Source organism: Bombyx mandarina, chromosome 21 (genome assembly GCF_030267445.1).
Source record: "Bombyx mandarina strain Sakado chromosome 21, ASM3026744v2".
In the NCBI taxonomy this organism is placed as follows: domain Eukaryota; kingdom Metazoa; phylum Arthropoda; class Insecta; order Lepidoptera; family Bombycidae; genus Bombyx; species Bombyx mandarina.
In genome coordinates this window covers 1,763,148-1,781,782 of record NC_143227.1, presented here as the reverse complement: position 1 = coordinate 1,781,782, position 18,635 = coordinate 1,763,148, and the positions used below count along the sequence as shown (strand labels likewise).

At 44.8% G+C, this 18,635-nt stretch overlaps 1 protein-coding gene across 6 annotated transcripts in view; it reads left to right on the top strand.

The window, feature by feature from the left end:
- Nucleotides 1-18,635, top strand: part of LOC114240287 (ral GTPase-activating protein subunit beta) — a 47,339-nt gene that overhangs the window by 12,916 nt on the left and 15,788 nt on the right. For 3 of the 6 annotated variants that reach the window (XM_028170759.2, XM_028170761.2, XM_028170763.2), the window contains 12 exons: nucleotides 303-398; nucleotides 1,808-1,933; nucleotides 8,554-8,631; nucleotides 9,483-9,648; nucleotides 10,322-10,531; nucleotides 11,664-11,839; nucleotides 13,782-13,871; nucleotides 15,026-15,160; nucleotides 15,263-15,274; nucleotides 16,077-16,298; nucleotides 17,124-17,230; nucleotides 17,707-17,872. In XM_028170759.2, coding sequence (XP_028026560.2) covers nucleotides 303-398; nucleotides 1,808-1,933; nucleotides 8,554-8,631; nucleotides 9,483-9,648; nucleotides 10,322-10,531; nucleotides 11,664-11,839; nucleotides 13,782-13,871; nucleotides 15,026-15,160; nucleotides 15,263-15,274; nucleotides 16,077-16,298; nucleotides 17,124-17,230; nucleotides 17,707-17,872 — 1,584 coding nt within the window. The remainder of the gene's footprint in view (nucleotides 1-302; nucleotides 399-1,807; nucleotides 1,934-8,553; nucleotides 8,632-9,482; nucleotides 9,649-10,321; nucleotides 10,532-11,663; nucleotides 11,840-13,781; nucleotides 13,872-15,025; nucleotides 15,161-15,262; nucleotides 15,275-16,076; nucleotides 16,299-17,123; nucleotides 17,231-17,706; nucleotides 17,873-18,635) is intronic. The other 3 variants (XM_089736336.1, XM_028170760.2, XM_028170762.2) reach the window with 2 other exon arrangements.

Here is an 18,635-nt window from a genome sequence, read left to right as displayed (position 1 = left end):
GCCGTTGTAGCTACGAGTATACTGAGACCTTAGAACTTATATCTCAAGGTGGGTGGCGCATTTACGTTGCAGATGTGTATGGGCTCCAGTAACCGCTTAATAACCAGGTGAGTTGTGAGCTTGTCCACACATCTAAGCAATAAAAAAACTGATGGTTGTCTGGAAGAGATCGCTCTTAGCGATAAGAGCGCCAATTGTACTTTTATTTTTATATTTAATGTTTCGCATTGCTTATTTTGTTGGTGTACAATAAAGAATGCTCTCTCTCTATCTCTTTACAGTATCTCTTCTTAATATTTCAGGTACCCCTCGTACCTCCCTCATCGGCTTGAGTAGTTCGAGCAGCCGTCCACCGAGTATCGCGCCCACCACTCCGCCCAATTCTATCACTTCACAAGGTTCATACATTTTCTGTTAACTCTAATACTCATACCCCTGGCTCTTAAGTTTGACCTGTGCAAAAAGAGACACAGGAATGACTACTCATTACTGGTGGTAAGACGTGTTGTGAGTCCGCACGGATAGGTACAACCACCCTGCCTATTTCTGCCACGGAGCAGTAATGCGTTTCGCTTTCAAATGTGCGGTAGTCGTTTTAACTATACTGAGACCTTAGAACTCATAACTCAAGGTGGGTGGCGGCATTTACGCTATAGATGACTATGGGCTCCGGTAACCACTTAACGCCAGGTGGGCTGTGATTTCGTCCACCCATCTAAGCAATAAAAAAACACAAAAATATTACAATGCAAGGTACGAATCAAATGGTACTATACAAAATCCGATCAAACGGTTTATTGGGTTATCGGTTTCTGATTGAAAGACAATTCAATTTAAAGCAGTACAAACTTATTTATTCTCTTCAATTACGTCGTCGTCGTGGCCTAAAGGATAAGACGTCCGGTGCATTCGTGTGTAGCGATGCAACGGTGTTCGAATCCCGCAGGCGGGTACCAATTTTTCTAATGAAATACGTACTCAACAAATGTTCACGATTGACTTCCACGGTGAAGGAATAACATCGTGTAATAAAAATCAAAACCCGCAAAATTATAATTTGCGTAATCACTGGTGGTAGGACCACTTGTGAGTCCGCGCGGGTGGGTGCCACCACCCCGCCTATTTCCGCCGTGAAGCAGTAATGCGTTTCGGTTCGAAGGGTGGGGTAGCCGTTGTAACTATACTGAGACCTTAGAACTTATATCTCGAGGTGGGTGGCGCGTTTACGTTGTAGATGTCTATGGGCTCCAGTAACCACTTAACACCAGGTAGGCTGTGAGCTCGTCCACCCATCAAAAGCAATAAAAAAAAAAACTACACAGCCTCCTCCTCCTCGCGTCGTTTCCTCACTGCTGAGGGTCGTGACCATTATATGTCGACAGGATTTTGCTCCTTGTAATGTCCCGCCAGCGCCTCCGATCATTGGCCGCATGAAGGGCGTCGTGGAATGGGATCTCTAGTGTGGTGCGGATTTGGTCGAACCACCTTGTCGGACTGCGCCCGCGCGGTCTGTTTCCCACGATCTTCCCTGTCACGAATAGTCTCTCTAAGCTATCCGGTGTTTTCCGAGCAATATGACCGAAGTACTTGAGTGCGCGGCGAAGGCAGAGTGTGGACAGTCTAGTCTTGATCTGCAGTTGATCTAAGATAGACAGATTGCTTCTCTTCGCTTCTTAAATGCGAACCTACACAGCAAGAACACTCAATTACAATGTATTTACTAAAGTGCTGCTAATGTCTATATAATTTAATTTTAATTTTATATTTCGAATACGGTTTAATTGTTTCTTTTCTATTCCTTTTTAAGTGGCCGAAACGGAAAAGCCTCCCCTCACACCGTTACGTCCCAAAGTAAACTCCATCTTCCATTTATTTGGGGAGTGGCTCTTCGAGGCGGCCCTCATAGGAACCTCGGCTAACTACAACACGCAGCGTGAGTTATTTTCATTTAATTTTAATTACTGGTGGTAGGACTTCTTGTGAGTCCGCGCGGGTAGGTACCACCACCCTGCCTATTTCTGCCGTGAAGCAGTAATGCGTTTCGATTTGAAGGGTGGGGCAGCCGTTGTAACTATACTTGAGAACTTAGAACTTTTATCTCAAATTGGGTGGCGCATTTACGTTGTGGATATCTATGGGCTCCAGTAACCACTTAACACCAGATGGGCTGTGAGCTCGTCCACCCATCTAAGCAATAAAAAAAAAACATTTTATCCGCACCAACATGGCAGCTTCGGTCATAGAAGTTAACGCATATGAGGCCGTCAGCGCAAAAGTCGCTTAGGCTAAGTTCACATGACCGCGCGATACCGTGCGGAACTGCTCACCGCGCGGTACAAGATCAATCTAAGCAGTATTTATTGTTCACATAATGGCGCGCTGCCTCGCGGTACCGCGCGGTTCGCTACGACCCGCGCGCAGGTTATTGTACCGCGCGTGGCGCGCGCGGTACAATAAGGCTAAGTTCACATGACCGCGCGATACCGTGCGGAACTGCTCACCGCGCGGTACAAGATCAATCTAAGCAGTATTTATTGTTCACATAATGGCGCGCTGCCGCGCGGTACCGCGCGGTTCGCTACGACCCGCGCGCAGGTTATTGTACCGCGCGTGGCGCGCGCGGTACAATAAGGCTAAGTTCACATGACCGCGCGATACCGTGCGGAACTGCTCACCGCGCGGTACAAGATCAATCTAAGCAGTATTTATTGTTCACATAATGGCGCGCTGCCGCGCGGTACCGCGCGGTTCGCTACGACCCGCGCGCAGGTTATTGTACCGCGCGTGGCGCGCGCGGTACAATAAGGCTAAGTTCACATGACCGCGCGATACCGTGCGGAACTGCTCACCGCGCGGTACAAGATCAATCTAAGCAGTATTTATTGTTCACATAATGGCGCGCTGCCGCGCGGTACCGCGCGGTTCGCTACGACCCGCGCGCAGGTTATTGTACCGCGCGTGGCGCGCGCGGTACAATAAGGCTAAGTTCACATGACCGCGCGATACCGCGCGGAACTGCTCACCGCGCGGTACAAGATCAATCTAAGCAGTATTTATTGTTCACATAATGTTGCGCTGCCGCGCGGTACCGCGCGGTTCGCTACGACCCGCGCGCAGGTTATTGTACCGCGCGTGGCGCGCGCGGTACAATAAGGCTAAGTTCACATGACCGCGCGATACCGTGCGGAACTGCTCACCGCGCGGTACAAGATCAATCTAAGCAGTATTTATTGTTCACATAATGGCGCGCTGCCGCGCGGTACCGCGCGGTTCGCTACGACCCGCGCGCAGGTTATTGTACCACGCGTGGCGCGCGCGGTACAATAAGGCTAAGTTCACATGACCGCGCGATACCGTGCGGAACTGCTCACCGCGCGGTACAAGATCAATCTAAGCAGTATTTATTGTTCACATAATGGCGCGCTGCCGCGCGGTACCGCGCGGTTCGCTACGACCCGCGCGCAGGTTATTGTACCGCGCGTGGCGCGCGCGGTACAATAAGGCTAAGTTCACATGACCGCGCGATACCGCGCGGAACTGCTCACCGCGCGGTACAAGATCAATCTAAGCAGTATTTATTGTTCACATAATGGCGCGCTGCCGCGCGGTACCGCGCGGTTCGCTACGACCCGCGCGCAGGTTATTGTACCGCGCGTGGCGCGCGCGGTACAATAAGGCTAAGTTCACATGACCGCGCGATACCGCGCGGAACTGCTCACCGCGCGGTACAAGATCAATCTAAGCAGTATTTATTGTTCACATAATGTTGCGCTGCCGCGCGGTACCGCGCGGTTCGCTACGACCCGCGCGCAGGTTATTGTACCGCGCGTGGCGCGCGCGGTACAATAAGGCTAAGTTCACATGACCGCGCGATACCGTGCGGAACTGCTCACCGCGCGGTACAAGATCAATCTAAGCAGTATTTATTGTTCACATAATGGCGCGCTGCCGCGCGGTACCGCGCGGTTCGCTACGACCCGCGCGCAGGTTATTGTACCGCGCGTGGCGCGCGCGGTACAATAAGGCTAAGTTCACATGACCGCGCGATACCGTGCGGAACTGCTCACCGCGCGGTACAAGATCAATCTAAGCAGTATTTATTGTTCACATAATGGCGCGCTGCCGCGCGGTACCGCGCGGTTCGCTACGACCCGCGCGCAGGTTATTGTACCGCGCGTGGCGCGCGCGGTACAATAAGGCTAAGTTCACATGACCGCGCGATACCGCGCGGAACTGCTCACCGCGCGGTACAAGATCAATCTAAGCAGTATTTATTGTTCACATAATGTTGCGCTGCCGCGCGGTACCGCGCGGTTCGCTACGACCCGCGCGCAGGTTATTGTACCGCGCGTGGCGCGCGCGGTACAATAAGGCTAAGTTCACATGACCGCGCGATACCGTGCGGAACTGCTCACCGCGCGGTACAAGATCAATCTAAGCAGTATTTATTGTTCACATAATGGCGCGCTGCCGCGCGGTACCGCGCGGTTCGCTACGACCCGCGCGCAGGTTATTGTACCGCGCGTGGCGCGCGCGGTACAATAAGGCTAAGTTCACATGACCGCGCGATACCGCGCGGAACTGCTCACCGCGCGGTACAAGATCAATCTAAGCAGTATTTATTGTTCACATAATGTTGCGCTGCCGCGCGGTACCGCGCGGTTCGCTACGACCCGCGCGCAGGTTATTGTACCGCGCGTGGCGCGCGCGGTACAATAAGGCTAAGTTCACATGACCGCGCGATACCGTGCGGAACTGCTCACCGCGCGGTACAAGATCAATCTAAGCAGTATTTATTGTTCACATAATGTTGCGCTGCCGCGCGGTACCGCGCGGTTCGCTACGACCCGCGCGCAGGTTATTGTACCGCGCGTGGCGCGCGCGGTACAATAAGGCTAAGTTCACATGACCGCGCGATACCGTGCGGAACTGCTCACCGCGCGGTACAAGATCAATCTAAGCAGTATTTATTGTTCACATAATGGCGCGCTGCCGCGCGGTATCGCGCGGTTCGCTACGACCCGCGCGCAGGTTATTGTACCGCGCGTGGCGCGCGCGGTACAATAAGGCTAAGTTCACATGACCGCGCGATACCGCGCGGAACTGCTCACCGCGCGGTACAAGATCAATCTAAGCAGTATTTATTGTTCACATAATGTTGCGCTGCCGCGCGGTACCGCGCGGTTCGCTACGACCCGCGCGCAGGTTATTGTACCGCGCGTGGCGCGCGCGGTACAATAAGGCTAAGTTCACATGACCGCGCGATACCGCGCGGAACTGCTCACCGCGCGGTACAAGATCAATCTAAGCAGTATTTATTGTTCACATAATGTTGCGCTGCCGCGCGGTACCGCGCGGTTCGCTACGACCCGCGCGCAGATTATTGTACCGCGCGTGGCGCGCGCGGTACAATAAGGCTAAGTTCACATGACCGCGCGATACCGTGCGGAACTGCTCACCGCGCGGTACAAGATCAATCTAAGCAGTATTTATTGTTCACATAATGGCGCGCTGCCGCGCGGTACCGCGCGGTTCGCTACGACCCGCGCGCAGGTTATTGTACCGCGCGTGGCGCGCGCGGTACAATAAGGCTAAGTTCACATGACCGCGCGATACCGTGCGGAACTGCTCACCGCGCGGTACAAGATCAATCTAAGCAGTATTTATTGTTCACATAATGGCGCGCTGCCGCGCGGTACCGCGCGGTTCGCTACGACCCGCGCGCAGGTTATTGTACCGCGCGTGGCGCGCGCGGTACAATAAGGCTAAGTTCACATGACCGCGCGATACCGTGCGGAACTGCTCACCGCGCGGTACAAGATCAATCTAAGCAGTATTTATTGTTCACATAATGGCGCGCTGCCGCGCGGTACCGCGCGGTTCGCTACGACCCGCGCGCAGGTTATTGTACCGCGCGTGGCGCGCGCGGTACAATAAGGCTAAGTTCACATGACCGCGCGATACCGCGCGGAACTGCTCACCGCGCGGTACAAGATCAATCTAAGCAGTATTTATTGTTCACATAATAGCGCGCTGCCGCGCGGTACCGCGCGGTACGCTACGACCCGCGCGCAGGTTCTTGTACCGCCCGCGCCACGCGCGGTACAAGTTCTGCAAAACTGTATCTACCTGTTCAGCTGATCCGCGCGGTTTGAGACGGACAGACGCATAGATCAAAGAAAAATGAGTACCTAGCGAAGACGATATCGTGTCTATCGATATTAAATAGTTTTCAACGCAATCATATAAAAAATTTAAAGATGCAACTGACATCCTAAACTAGGTAGTTAAAAATTTTATTCGTGTAGTCTCAGGTCGGGATATAAAGTTACAAAAAGGCTTAAAGAAAGTCTTTCAATTAAAATAGGATACACCCAGTATCGTCTTTCAATAAGCAAATTGCTTCCTCCACGTCCATTCTCAATCAATGTTGATTCCAGTCTCTCGCGCGTACATTCTGTCATGTGAACGCTACGACCGCGCGGCGACGCGCGATCATATGAACTTAGCCTTACCTGCAAAACTGTATCAACCTGTTCAGCTGATCCGCGCGGTTTGAGACGGACAGACGCATAGATCAACGAAAAATGAGTACTTAGCGAAGACGATATCGTGTCTATCGATTTTAAATAGTTTTCAACGCAGTCATATAAAAAATGAAAAGATGCAACTGACATCCTAAACTAGGTAGTTAAAAAATTTTATTCGTGTAGTCTCAGGTCGGGATATAAAGTAACAAAAAAGGCTTGAAGAAAGTCTTTCAATTAAAATAAGATGCACCCAGTATCGTCTTTCAATAAGCAAATTGCTTCCTCCACGTCCATTCTCAATCAATGTTGATGCCACTCTCGCGCGTACATTCTGTCATGTGAACGCTTCCACCGCGCGGTGACGCGCGGTACCGCGCGATCATATGAACTTAGCCTTAAGCTTACCATAGTTCGCATGACGATAATGAGGTTTGAATTTACTTTTACACTGCTTTGTAGGCAAAAAAAAGATGTGTGGTGTCGCGGGACACCGGATACGAACGAAGTTCCTTGTTATAAAAATATTAATTTTAAGTTCTATTCGAGATATAAAGAAAATAATTATTCGGGTATACATTTTTTATTATGATTTTGTTATTGATAAAAATAAATAAAAAACTACTTTACAAAGTTATCAACTTTATTTTATTCACAATGATTTATAAAAAATATATAATAACAATATACAAATAAACAACATGAATAATAATAATAACCGTCGTCACGTAGACTATAACATTAGACACTGTATAGCCAACATACTAAGACTATACACAAATAATAAAAATCTTACGTTACGGACGTTTTTTCCCGGTCAGGGTACCCCTCCTCATCGTCCCATAAGGAACTTCGTTCCAAAACAATACGCGCAAAAATAATATTTACAAATCCATCTGCTATCTGTGTGCGAAACTATGGTTTTGCATCAAAATTTATTTATGTTTTAAATAAATTGCAGTATAGTGTAAGCACGAATATAAAAATTGCGGGCTAGGCCACTTCTACGCTAACGGCCTCATATAGGGGCAGATCTATTGGCGTCTTCTGCAGCGTGAGTGGATATGTAAATACAATCAAGTATTTTCTTAGGATTCCACGAATCGTAGATAATCAAAATCAGTTTTACTATTGAAATATAAATAAATATTTACAAACAATGACGCCACGTTAACTGGTCCCGTGCTAAGTTCGTAAAGAACTTGTGTTACAGGTACCAGATAACGGAAATAAATTTAAGATTTTTATTATACACATACATATATTTAATATACATCCATAACCCTGGAAAAGACATTTTATATTTATCATACAAATATTTTCCCTTGGCGGGATTCGAACCCGCGACTCCCTTATATAGTGACCATGTCACTTACCACTACGGTCACAACGGCCGTCTGGCCGTTAATTTAATCCGGTGTTTTTTATTTGTCGTCTCACTTCAGACTTTTCTAATATTATGTTCATAGTCACGGACGATTGAGGTGTTATTGTAAATTTTCTGCTATATTAATATAAAACATAGTCGGGTTGGTTCGAACGCTATAACTCGAGAATGGCTTGACCGATTTTCATGGTTTTTGTTTTGTTGTATTTGTCCCGAATAGCAGAATAACTATTATTAACTATGTAATATAACTATAAGCCGTACTCGTCCGCTTCGCTGGGCATTTAAAATTAGCATTATTATTTATTATCATTGTTATTAGGGAGTCCAACACTGATATAAATATTAGCCTATCCATTAAGTACATGTATTTGCAAAATGGATACTAAGTTTCAAGTCAATCGGATGCATGGTTCAGTCGTTATAACGGAACATCCGTAAAAACTGTAGATTTATATATTAGTATAGATAACTATTAAGACGAGACGTAGAATATAAAATATATAGTTTCTCGAAAACTTGAGTGGTTTTAGTAAAAGAATTATCGTATTTAAGGACGAAATCGCTAACATACTCTACCTTTTTGCGGCGATGGGACTTAAGAGGCAAGGCTCAATGATAAATGTGTAATTCTTGTAGAACGCGCCGAGGGAATGCCCCCGCAGGCATCCGCATCCGACCCTACGCATTCTTATCACATGTTTAGATGTCAAGCAGGTAAGTTAATTAAGGTCCAGTCGCGCAGCAAGAAGGATTTCGTACGTGTTAACCTGTTATTACCTGTCTTTGTCACTCTCGCTTAAATATAATGGGGTCTCGCTCGCACAGATGCAATGACCGCTTTCCTTAGGGATTGTAAACCTTTTACCTGAGACTGTAAGGTTTGTTCTTGTTTGCATACTCCGTTACAGAGGAATCTGATTTTGATTATTGAATTTTCATTTTTTTTATTTCTGCCGAGTTACCTAGTAATTGTAACTCTATATTTATAACTATTATATAAATCTCTATAAATAATTTATTATAATAACAATAATAATTAGGTATTTAATAAATTATAAATTTTTTTTTCTCCTTAAAAAATTGTATGTAAACCGCACTTAATACAAAAATGTTTGTGACCCCTGTCAGTAGGTAAAGAGGTTATTGTAAGAAATTCTTCCTGCTCTGCAACTAGTCTATGCAATGAAATATACTATTTATAGCTATAGATAGTGTTTTTTTTGTCCCTATATATAATCATTGGTATCTTAAGGGGCTATTTCAACTACTCCCGGACAGGTAAACAGAGTGTTAAGTGAATACCTGCGCCAATAGACAAGATGACCTCATTGTGGCCCACCGTGATACAAATCCGACGTCTCAATTGTATTATGCAACGACTGTCCATTACTTCCCACTGGCAATTATTGCATCGCGTTGGATGACTGATGATTGGTTCACAAATCGGCCGTCGCTGTTAAGTGTTTGCTGCCAATACAAATACCAACCTTGAATACTTGGGAGCAGATTTCAATTTAGGATACCGTTGGTCATCGTTTCACGGGCACATTTTGGATCGTGGTCAGGGCGGGCGGAGGCTTTGGGCACCTTGTGCCGCGTGCTGTGCTCCAAGCAGTGCCGCGAGGAGGTGCTCGCGCCGTACCTGGCCCGCTGCTACGTGGCCATGCACCACGGCCTCAGGGACGCCGCCACCGCCGCCGCAGTCGTGCTCAACGCCTCCGACATATTCAGGTGACGTCACGCCCGACTCAGGCTTTTTTTTGTATTGCTTACATATGTGAACGAGCTCACAGTCCACCTGGTGTTAAGTGGTTACTGGAGCCCATAGACATCCACAACGTAAATGCGCCACCCACCTTGAGATATAAGTTCTAAGGTCTAGGTTCTAATAATTTTTCGGGTTTCATTTTTATTACACGATGTTATTCCTTCACCGTGTAAGTCAATCGTGAAATCGTGAACAATTGTTAAGTACGTATTTCATTAGAAAAATTGGCACCCGCCTGAGATTAGAATAGGGCCAAAGGTGTCTCAAGCCCACGTAGCGTCCGTGTGCAATCATTACCATAGCGCCATCTAGTGAGCGCGCGGTGGAAATGGAAATGGAAAGCTGCGCCCACCCAGCGACATAAGTAAAGTCCCTCTGATTAGGACAATTTATGCAGCAAAGCAGTTATGCGTTCCGGTTTTGAGGGTACGAAAGCTGTCGTATCCTACAATTGAGATTCAAACCTCATGTCTTATAGGTGGTTCACGTGGCGATATGTGTAGGTTCCGATGGCATTATTCTTGATTTTCATAAATGACTCCACACGGGACGGCTTAGAGTTAATGTTGTTCTTTCATTTCAGTACTATTTTATATTAAGATCAAAAAAACAACTATCAGATTATTTTATTTCTAGACTGGATCTAGACGGAGTACTAGTTTTAGTTCCGGACTTCATAAACGCTTTAGACAAGATTCTGTCGGAACGCGAGCCGAAGATCGAATGCGACTCCATAGACAAGCGGGAGCTCCGCAAGGCGGCCATCAGCATCCTGCTGTCTATGGTCGCGTTCCCGTACCACTACAAAGATCTACCCGTGCCAGAATTCCCAGGCTGTAATGAATAGTAAGTTATGTTAAATTAACTTAATTCATAACAATTATAATACTTGAATATTTTTTGCAGGATTTGGAACATTGTGTATTTAAAATTTCATGAACCAAGCGTCTTAAGGCATTAAGTCGTATATCTGTGAATTATATTTTTGTGATTGCTAAATATTCACTAACAAAAATCAAAGCCGCTAATTTTGGAAAACTATAAAAATATCGATAAAAATAAAAGTCGGATGTGTGTATGTTCCCTGTAGATTTCGATACCGTTGGACCCATCTCAATGAAATTCTCGAGAAATCTTCAGATTGCCGATCCAGTTAAAGTTTGGTAGCGATCGGATTAAAGACACATCAAAAACCGGCCCGCCACGCGCGCCGAGTTTGACCAATAATCATGGCCACTCGAAATTATCTTAAACTCCATCAGAATCGACAAAAAGGTATCGACTAAATACTACAGATAACAATAACAGCAATTTTAACACAGTTCATAATCTTTGCAACTTTAGTTATCTGGCAAGCTGTTGGAATGTCGAATGTTGTGAATAGTTAGCAAAATGACTAGAGCAAAATACGCAATATAAAAATTTAACAAAACAAAAAAAACATGTTAATACACAAACAAAAAAACCGAAACATATATTTATTTTGTACGAAGTAGATTTCGACTTTAGATATCTCTGTCACTTCGCTAAAGCGGCACGACACGAGAACCCTCTCATCGTGGCCGCCGGTAACTACATTCCCGATCCTGCGGACATAATGGAAAGCAGTCGACGTTGCCCAAAACACGTCATTTCGGATCCTGCCGATCCACTGACGGTGCTTTTAGGTACCTCAAGCACCGGTCATCCTTCCCGACGAACCAGTCGCTTGCGTCGAAGGGCTCGACGAGTAAATTAACCCACAGACACAACCCACTGAGTTTCTCGCCGGATCTTCTCAGTGAGTCGCGTTTCCGATCTGGTGGTAGATTCTGCGAAGCACGGCTCTTGCTAGGGTTCGTGATAGCAACGTCGTCAGGTTTGAGCCCCATGAGCTTACCTACTAATTAATGTTACGCTGATATAGCCTCTCAAGGCTATCAGCTTAGGTAGGAAAAAAAAGATATCTCTGAGGTGTTGATGTTGTGATGTGTGTCAGTGCGGGCATGACGCTGGGCGAGCTGACCCGCGGCCGCATCGCCGTGATGTGCGTGTCGGGGGTCCAGGTCGAGTGGTCGGGCGCGCTGGCCGTGCCGCTGCTCAACGCTCTGTACTTGTGCGTGCGGCACAACGCGCTGGCGGCGCCCGCGCAGCCGCTGCCGCCTGACATGCGAGGTACCCCCCCCCCAATCCTGCGCCCGCACGCGCCCCCACCCCCGCAACATCAACCAACCCGCAATACTAAATCAATTAGAATATCAAAGAGTATCAACTTGAAATTATATCGTTGAATATCAATTTGCCACTTGGGGCAGAGCTAAAAAAATAATATAATGAACTATACTTGAGACTTTAGAACTTATATCTCAAGGTGGGTGGCGCATTTACGTTGTAGATGTCTATGGGCTCCAGTAACCACTTAACACCAGGTGGGTTGTGAGCTCGTCAACCCATCTAAGTAATAAAATAAAATAAAAACTTGTGCAATTTCAACACGGATACAGCTTTAAGATCTAAAGTACGTGTAATGGTCCGATTTACTTTTTTTAAACAGAAACACAAGCAATTTCATAAATAGCTTGACTAATATACAATGTACGAAACTGAATCGATATCAAATATCACAATCTACGGATTGATCATTTATTTAATTACTGTGAATACATTAACTGTTTAAAGGCGAAACTATAATTATGTTATTAACTACGTTATTAACCATAAGCGAATCTCAAGCAACAAAATTACAGCGCATAGCAAATAGAATATATCAATACGTTCTCCATTTGTTTCCTAAATCCCATCACTGAAATTTTAATTTGCTTTAAATTATTTTTTAACTTCAGTGCTTTGATTATGCACAAGTGTAAGAACCAGCCAGCGAATCAACATATCAAGGCATTTAAATGTAGGGCTGTGTGTTAAAGATAAATTTCCAACGCTCTGTATTTAAACCTATAAAAAGAAAATAGTCAACACAACACGCATTGCATACATTTAAATTATCACTATTATTATTTGCTGCGTACTTCAAGTAATCGACATAATTATGGCATATACAGAAAACAGCCTTTAGTGAGCTTTGCTGAAAATCTGTTATTGTTGCAACAACAAGTCCGCAGAATATCGCCTCTGCCTTCACAACACTTCACAACACGCTCTTTATTATTTTGCTAATCGATAAATCTTTAACATCGCCAACACTACACGAGAAGTCGAGGACAAAATCACAAGCTCTAAGATCTAATTATTACAGGAACAATCTTAAACCCTTTGATTGCAATGTAGGTCACCGATGCCCTACACGGCGCACTGAAGTAATTATGTCGATTTTTGTTACCAAGGCGTCTGGATTGCCTAACTTTACCTTATTTTGTTTGTTACTGTATTTTTCAGACTTTTAGGTTACTTAGAAATAGATTCATTTTCAGTATCGGATTAGTCACTCTCAGAGTCTACTAGATATTCCGGTGCTTTAGTAAGAAGAGCAAAGAGAAATCGACATATTACTTCAGTGCGCCACGTAGGGCACCGGTGACCTACACGATGCACTGAAGTAATTATATCGATTTCTGTTACTAAGGCGCCTGGATTGCCTAAGTTTACCTTCTTTTGTTTGTTAATGTATGTTTTAGTCTTTTAAGTCACTTAGAAATAGATTCTCAGTATCTTCGGATTAGTCACTCTCAGAGTCTACTAGATATTCCAACGTCTTAGTAACAAATCGACATGATCTTCTCAGTGGGTCGTGGGTCGCGTTTCCGATCCGGTGGTAAATTCTGCGAAGCACTGCTCTCGCTAGGGTCAGTGTTAGCAACACTCCGGCTTGAGTCTCGTGAGCTCACCTACACACGTTAGGGCGAAGCTGAAATAGCCTCTCAAGGCTATCAGCATTAAAAAAAAAAGACGTGATTCAGCGCGCCACGTAGGGCACCGGTGACCTATGTGACAGTCAAAGGGTTAATAAAAGAGGCTGTTCCAAAGATTTGTTTTATTGCTCAGCAAATGGACCAGTTAATACTGTCTCATGGGTGGAATCACCACACACACAGTAAGGTAGTAAGCGGTGGAAGCAACGTATGTGGTAAGCGTCGGTGTATAACCGAGGGATGTGTTGTAGCTCGCTCAGAGAGCGGCAGCACGGAGGGGCACTCGCTCGACGACTTCGTGGCGGATGTTAGGGGGCTTGATCCATCCTCGCCTGTTTTCGGTAATTACACACGCATGGTTTTTGTTCAGCATTCATTTTCGATCGGTATTTTGAAATTGTAACGCGGTAAACAAAGCTATATGCACACATATATGTATATATCGAGGGGTGAAAGCATTCCCACAGACAGCCTGCTGAGTTTCTCGTCGGTTCTTCTCAGTGGGTCGCGTTTCCGATCCGGCGGTAGATTCTGCGAAGCACTGCTCTTGCTAGGGTCGGTGTTAGCAACCCTACGGTTTGAGCCCCGAGAGCTCACCTACACGCTAGGGTAAAGATAAATAGCCTCTCTATCAGAATAAGTAGGAAAAAAAGATATTTGGTTTAAGCGAAATTTCATTTAAAACGCGACATTTATCTTTGTAATTAAATGTTTAATTTGTATTAGTATCGACAATTCGATGTTTTTAATCGAACTTCTATTAAGGTTACCTTATTCAATTAGCTGAAGAAGTTTTATATTATGATTTATTTTCCAAATTTTAAACTTTAAATGGCTCTCCTATAAAGTTTCAAAATAGCCTTTCATCCGTCGATATGTTATTATATGCGGTGTACGGACGCGTTGGAGCCAGTATGGGATATGGAAACGCGTTATGCATTTAATGCAATTAAACTTCACCCGTAATTATCGTATAAGACTTGACGAAATAGCAGTCTCACATTGGACACGGTTGTTTGCGCGTGTGAGCAGGACAACTGTATGTTTCAGAGCTTAAAGTACAAAACGTCTTCTTGATTAACTGAAACTCTAGCTATTTAAATAATTTGTACTGGTTTCATTTTCTGGTTTAACTTTGGTTCATTTTAACTGACAGTAGTTCATTAAGAGTACAAAGTATATGAATGCCCCTCCCGAAAGGGGAAATTTTCAGCACGAAACTTTTATTGTTTTAGCATTATGAATGTTAAATGAATAGTTTGTTACGCGTATTATAATATTTCAAAATATCGATCATTGTTAGATTAGATTTCAAAAAGGCAACTAGTCAATTATCTAATAGTTTTTACGCTTTTAATTTTAGTTTTATTAATTTTTTGCTTGCGATTTTTTACGTTCACTGGCCCACAATCACTTGAAGATATATAAAATGTACCTACGAAACGAAAATTTAGTCAAGGACAATCCGCCCGAAACTTGTGCCTATGCGTTTTAGGGGCAGCACTGGTTGTACGCGCCACGTATCTGGTCTGCCATCGATTGATATCCTCGTGGAAGGGAGAACTTCAGGTTTCTTTAGCCGCTTTAGAACTTCTCTCTGGACTTGCGAAGCTGCATTCCTCTAAACCAGGTAAGCTATACGAAAACACACCCAAAAAAAACATGATTATGAAAAGTTAGTTCCGTAACTAAATTAATAGTTATACTTGTGTTTCTTACGCACTCATTCCAGAGTTCATTATTGGTGAGTGGAATTCACATACATTCAATTTCTTTTTTAATCCTCACAATTTAATCCTCTCAAGGTTATCAGCATAGGTAGGAAAATATAAAGTTCACCTGCCAATATATCGCACCTTTAGAATTACAGAGACCCATATCGAAATTTTGGGATTTAGACTTTTAATTCAAAAATTGATTTAGCACGACTCTTTTCAGCGACTCCAATTAATTAAAAGACCAAAAGTAGCTTGCCTATAAAGGGACAAACTTATCCATCGGTCTCTTCCACTCCGTCCCCTTCCTCTACGTATTTTCGGTTTGAAAACTTGATTCGATGTATTCCAAAAAACATGTGGCAGGTAGCCATCATACAACACAATTTGACAAATGATATTTGACAAATACCTACCTGAATCTCGCTTACGACATTTTCAAGATAAGCTTGCATATACATATATGTCGGAGAAGCCACAATTACTAACACCATCGTCACTCGTCAGACATCATAGGGGCGAATAGGGTGATCGAGCTAAGATAAATATTGAGTACGCCAATCACGCAACAACCCCGCATATCAGCTTAGGTAGGTAAAAAAAACAACATTCGGGCCGTCGGTCTACCGAGCAATTACATCTCGGTGGAAGATCTTTTTTTCGTCTTTATTATGAATATTATGAATTATGAACACGTAACCTTCTGATCTGAGGTCAGACTGGGTTGTTCCCTCCGTCGTTAACCTACAAACATTTTTGGGTTGGGTCTGTATAATTCTAAAGGTGTGATATATGTACAAGCGGTACAATGCGCGATTGTTGCGGCGACAGATGCGATCGAGCGCAAGCGCGCGGTCCGCTGGATATGCGACTACATCTCGGTTCAGTGCGGGCGGCCGCCGCAGGCACACTCGCGCGACCTGCACTCGTGCGTGGTGGCCGCCTACGGCTGTCTGTCGGCGTGGCTGTGCCCGGCGCTGCTGGCTGACCCCGACTGTCTGGCCACGCTCATGGAGGTCGTCGAGCTGGGCATCTCCGGCACCAAGAGTCAAGGTGAGCTCCTGCGCCCGCATGCCCGCCTGGTACTTTGTTGCGCGGATCTAATTTCCGCATTCGGCAAACATTCGTGTGATGAACAGATTTGTTTGCCCTTTGTCTGCGAGCCTATCATTTATATGTCGAGGGAAAGGCTATTTGGTTTAAGCCAAATTTTGCCCTAAGGTATGTTTTATTTGGTACTAGCTGAGTCCCGCGATGTTACCCGCGGCTATTATCGTACCGCGGGTGACACCGCGGGGCGAAGCTAGCCTAAGTTACTCCTTATATCATCAGCTACCTAAAAGTGAAAGTCCCGTCAAAATCGGTCCAGTCATGCCAGAGATTAGCCGGTATAAACAGACAGACAGACAAAACAAAATTTATTTTGGTATATCTACTTACGCATTTAGTAAAAAGTGGTTATTTTATTATTACAAACAGACACTCCAATTTTATTTATTTGTATAGATTAGTATCAACAGTTCGATGTTTTTAATTCAAATTTAATTATGTTTACTCCATTCATATAGCTGAATAAGTCTTTTTGTCATTATATTTTATCCAAATTTTAAATTTTAAATGGCCCTTCCGTAACGTTGCAAAAATGTCGCTCAAACCAAATAGCCACCACCTTTCGAATATTAGGACACAAAATATCGCGATATCGGTCATACTTATGTGTATTGCGAAGTGTTCAATCGATGCTGGTTATCGCGGTAGGCAGCGTCTTGGCTCGGCCCCTGGCATTGCTGAAGTCCATGGGTGACGGTAACCACTCGCCATCAGGTGGGCCGTATGCTCGTCTGCCTACAAGGGCAATAAAAAAAATTGATTTTACAGCCAAACCTGGTGACCCTCCAATGATGAAAGATGAAAAAGAACTGAAGCCGGTCTCGATGCGGGTCAGGGATGCTGCCGAATCCTTGTTGATGCAGATCTTAGAACAGGTATCCCGATCCGACAGTGGCCACTTTGAGTTATAATTATCTCGTTATTTCTTTCACTAATGTAATTTACAAACCAGAAGGTAAATTGCCAATCGGTTGACGAAAATTAACTACTTGTAGATAAATACGGATAATTAATGTACTTCAGAAAAACTCTTCCAATCTAATTCTCAAAGTATGTTATAAAAACATAAAAAATATGTATATGCAGTTCAGACGCGATTCTTATACATATGTTTGTCTCTTTTTGGTGTCGCTTTTTCGTTTAATCCATCCAGTTTTTAAATAAGGAACTAAAGGACTTTTTTTAATGAAGTAAATTTAAGCCATATTCTCCATAAATTTAGAGGCTCACGTTAGCGACAAGGCGACTAAGACGATAAAAGAAAATATTTAAGCCCCTGTCCGATGGCCATGGCAGCGTCATCCAAAGCAGGTGTAAGCCCATTTGGCAATGAAACTTGTTAATGGTACAGCAAGTGGACAACGGCCTCAACGGCAACTGGTGCCGGCTGGACGAGCGCTGGCTGGCGGCGCTGGGGCACGGCAAGTTGCGCCACTTCATCGCCGACGGCAACATCATGCTGTCGCTGCTCGAGGAGCCGCTGGCCAACAGCCAGGAGCCGCAGCCCACGCTGGTCGGTCAGTGCACGTTCCCCAAAGACACAGCCCACTGAGTTACTCGCCGGATCTTCTCAGTGGGTCGCGTTTCCGATCCGGTGGTAGATTCTGCGAAGCACGGCTCTTGCTAGGGCCAGTGTTAGCGACACACCCAGTTTGAGCCCCGTGAGCTCACCTACACGTCAAGGAGAAACTGATATAGCCTCTCAAGGCTATCATCATAGGAAAAAAATGCACTTTCACACCGGTGTCTCAGTGAGATTTAATTGAAGACGGTAAAAGCTCGGCGACAACTTGATATCGATTGCGTTTACTCAAACTTTAGGATTAGTTACTTCGAATCTAGGAAATGGTGGTTTCTACACGAAATCAATGTCTAAGTACTAAAATCAGTAAAGCGATAAAAAAGAATTAATTTTTTTTTAGGTTCTTTCGTTTCTATTATTCCAACACAACTCCTCCTTGAGTAGCCACTCTTTGCTCACTTCTTATTTCACACACCTCGACGATTACGTCATCAGTCCGAAACCAATAATCATCCTCACAACTGTCATTATATTTATGACAGTAAGCACCAAACAATATGGTCGATTTTTAAATGTCAATATCCGACGATACCCCTCAGAGAATGCACATTAAGCATAGAAATGGCAGGGGAAATGGAAAAGGAATATCATGGATGTACTCATAATTAACTGCGAAGGCTTAAAAATGATACATGCGTTGCAGATAGCGTAGACATTCATTAAAAAATCCATTGAAAGAGTTGAAGTCTAACATAGAT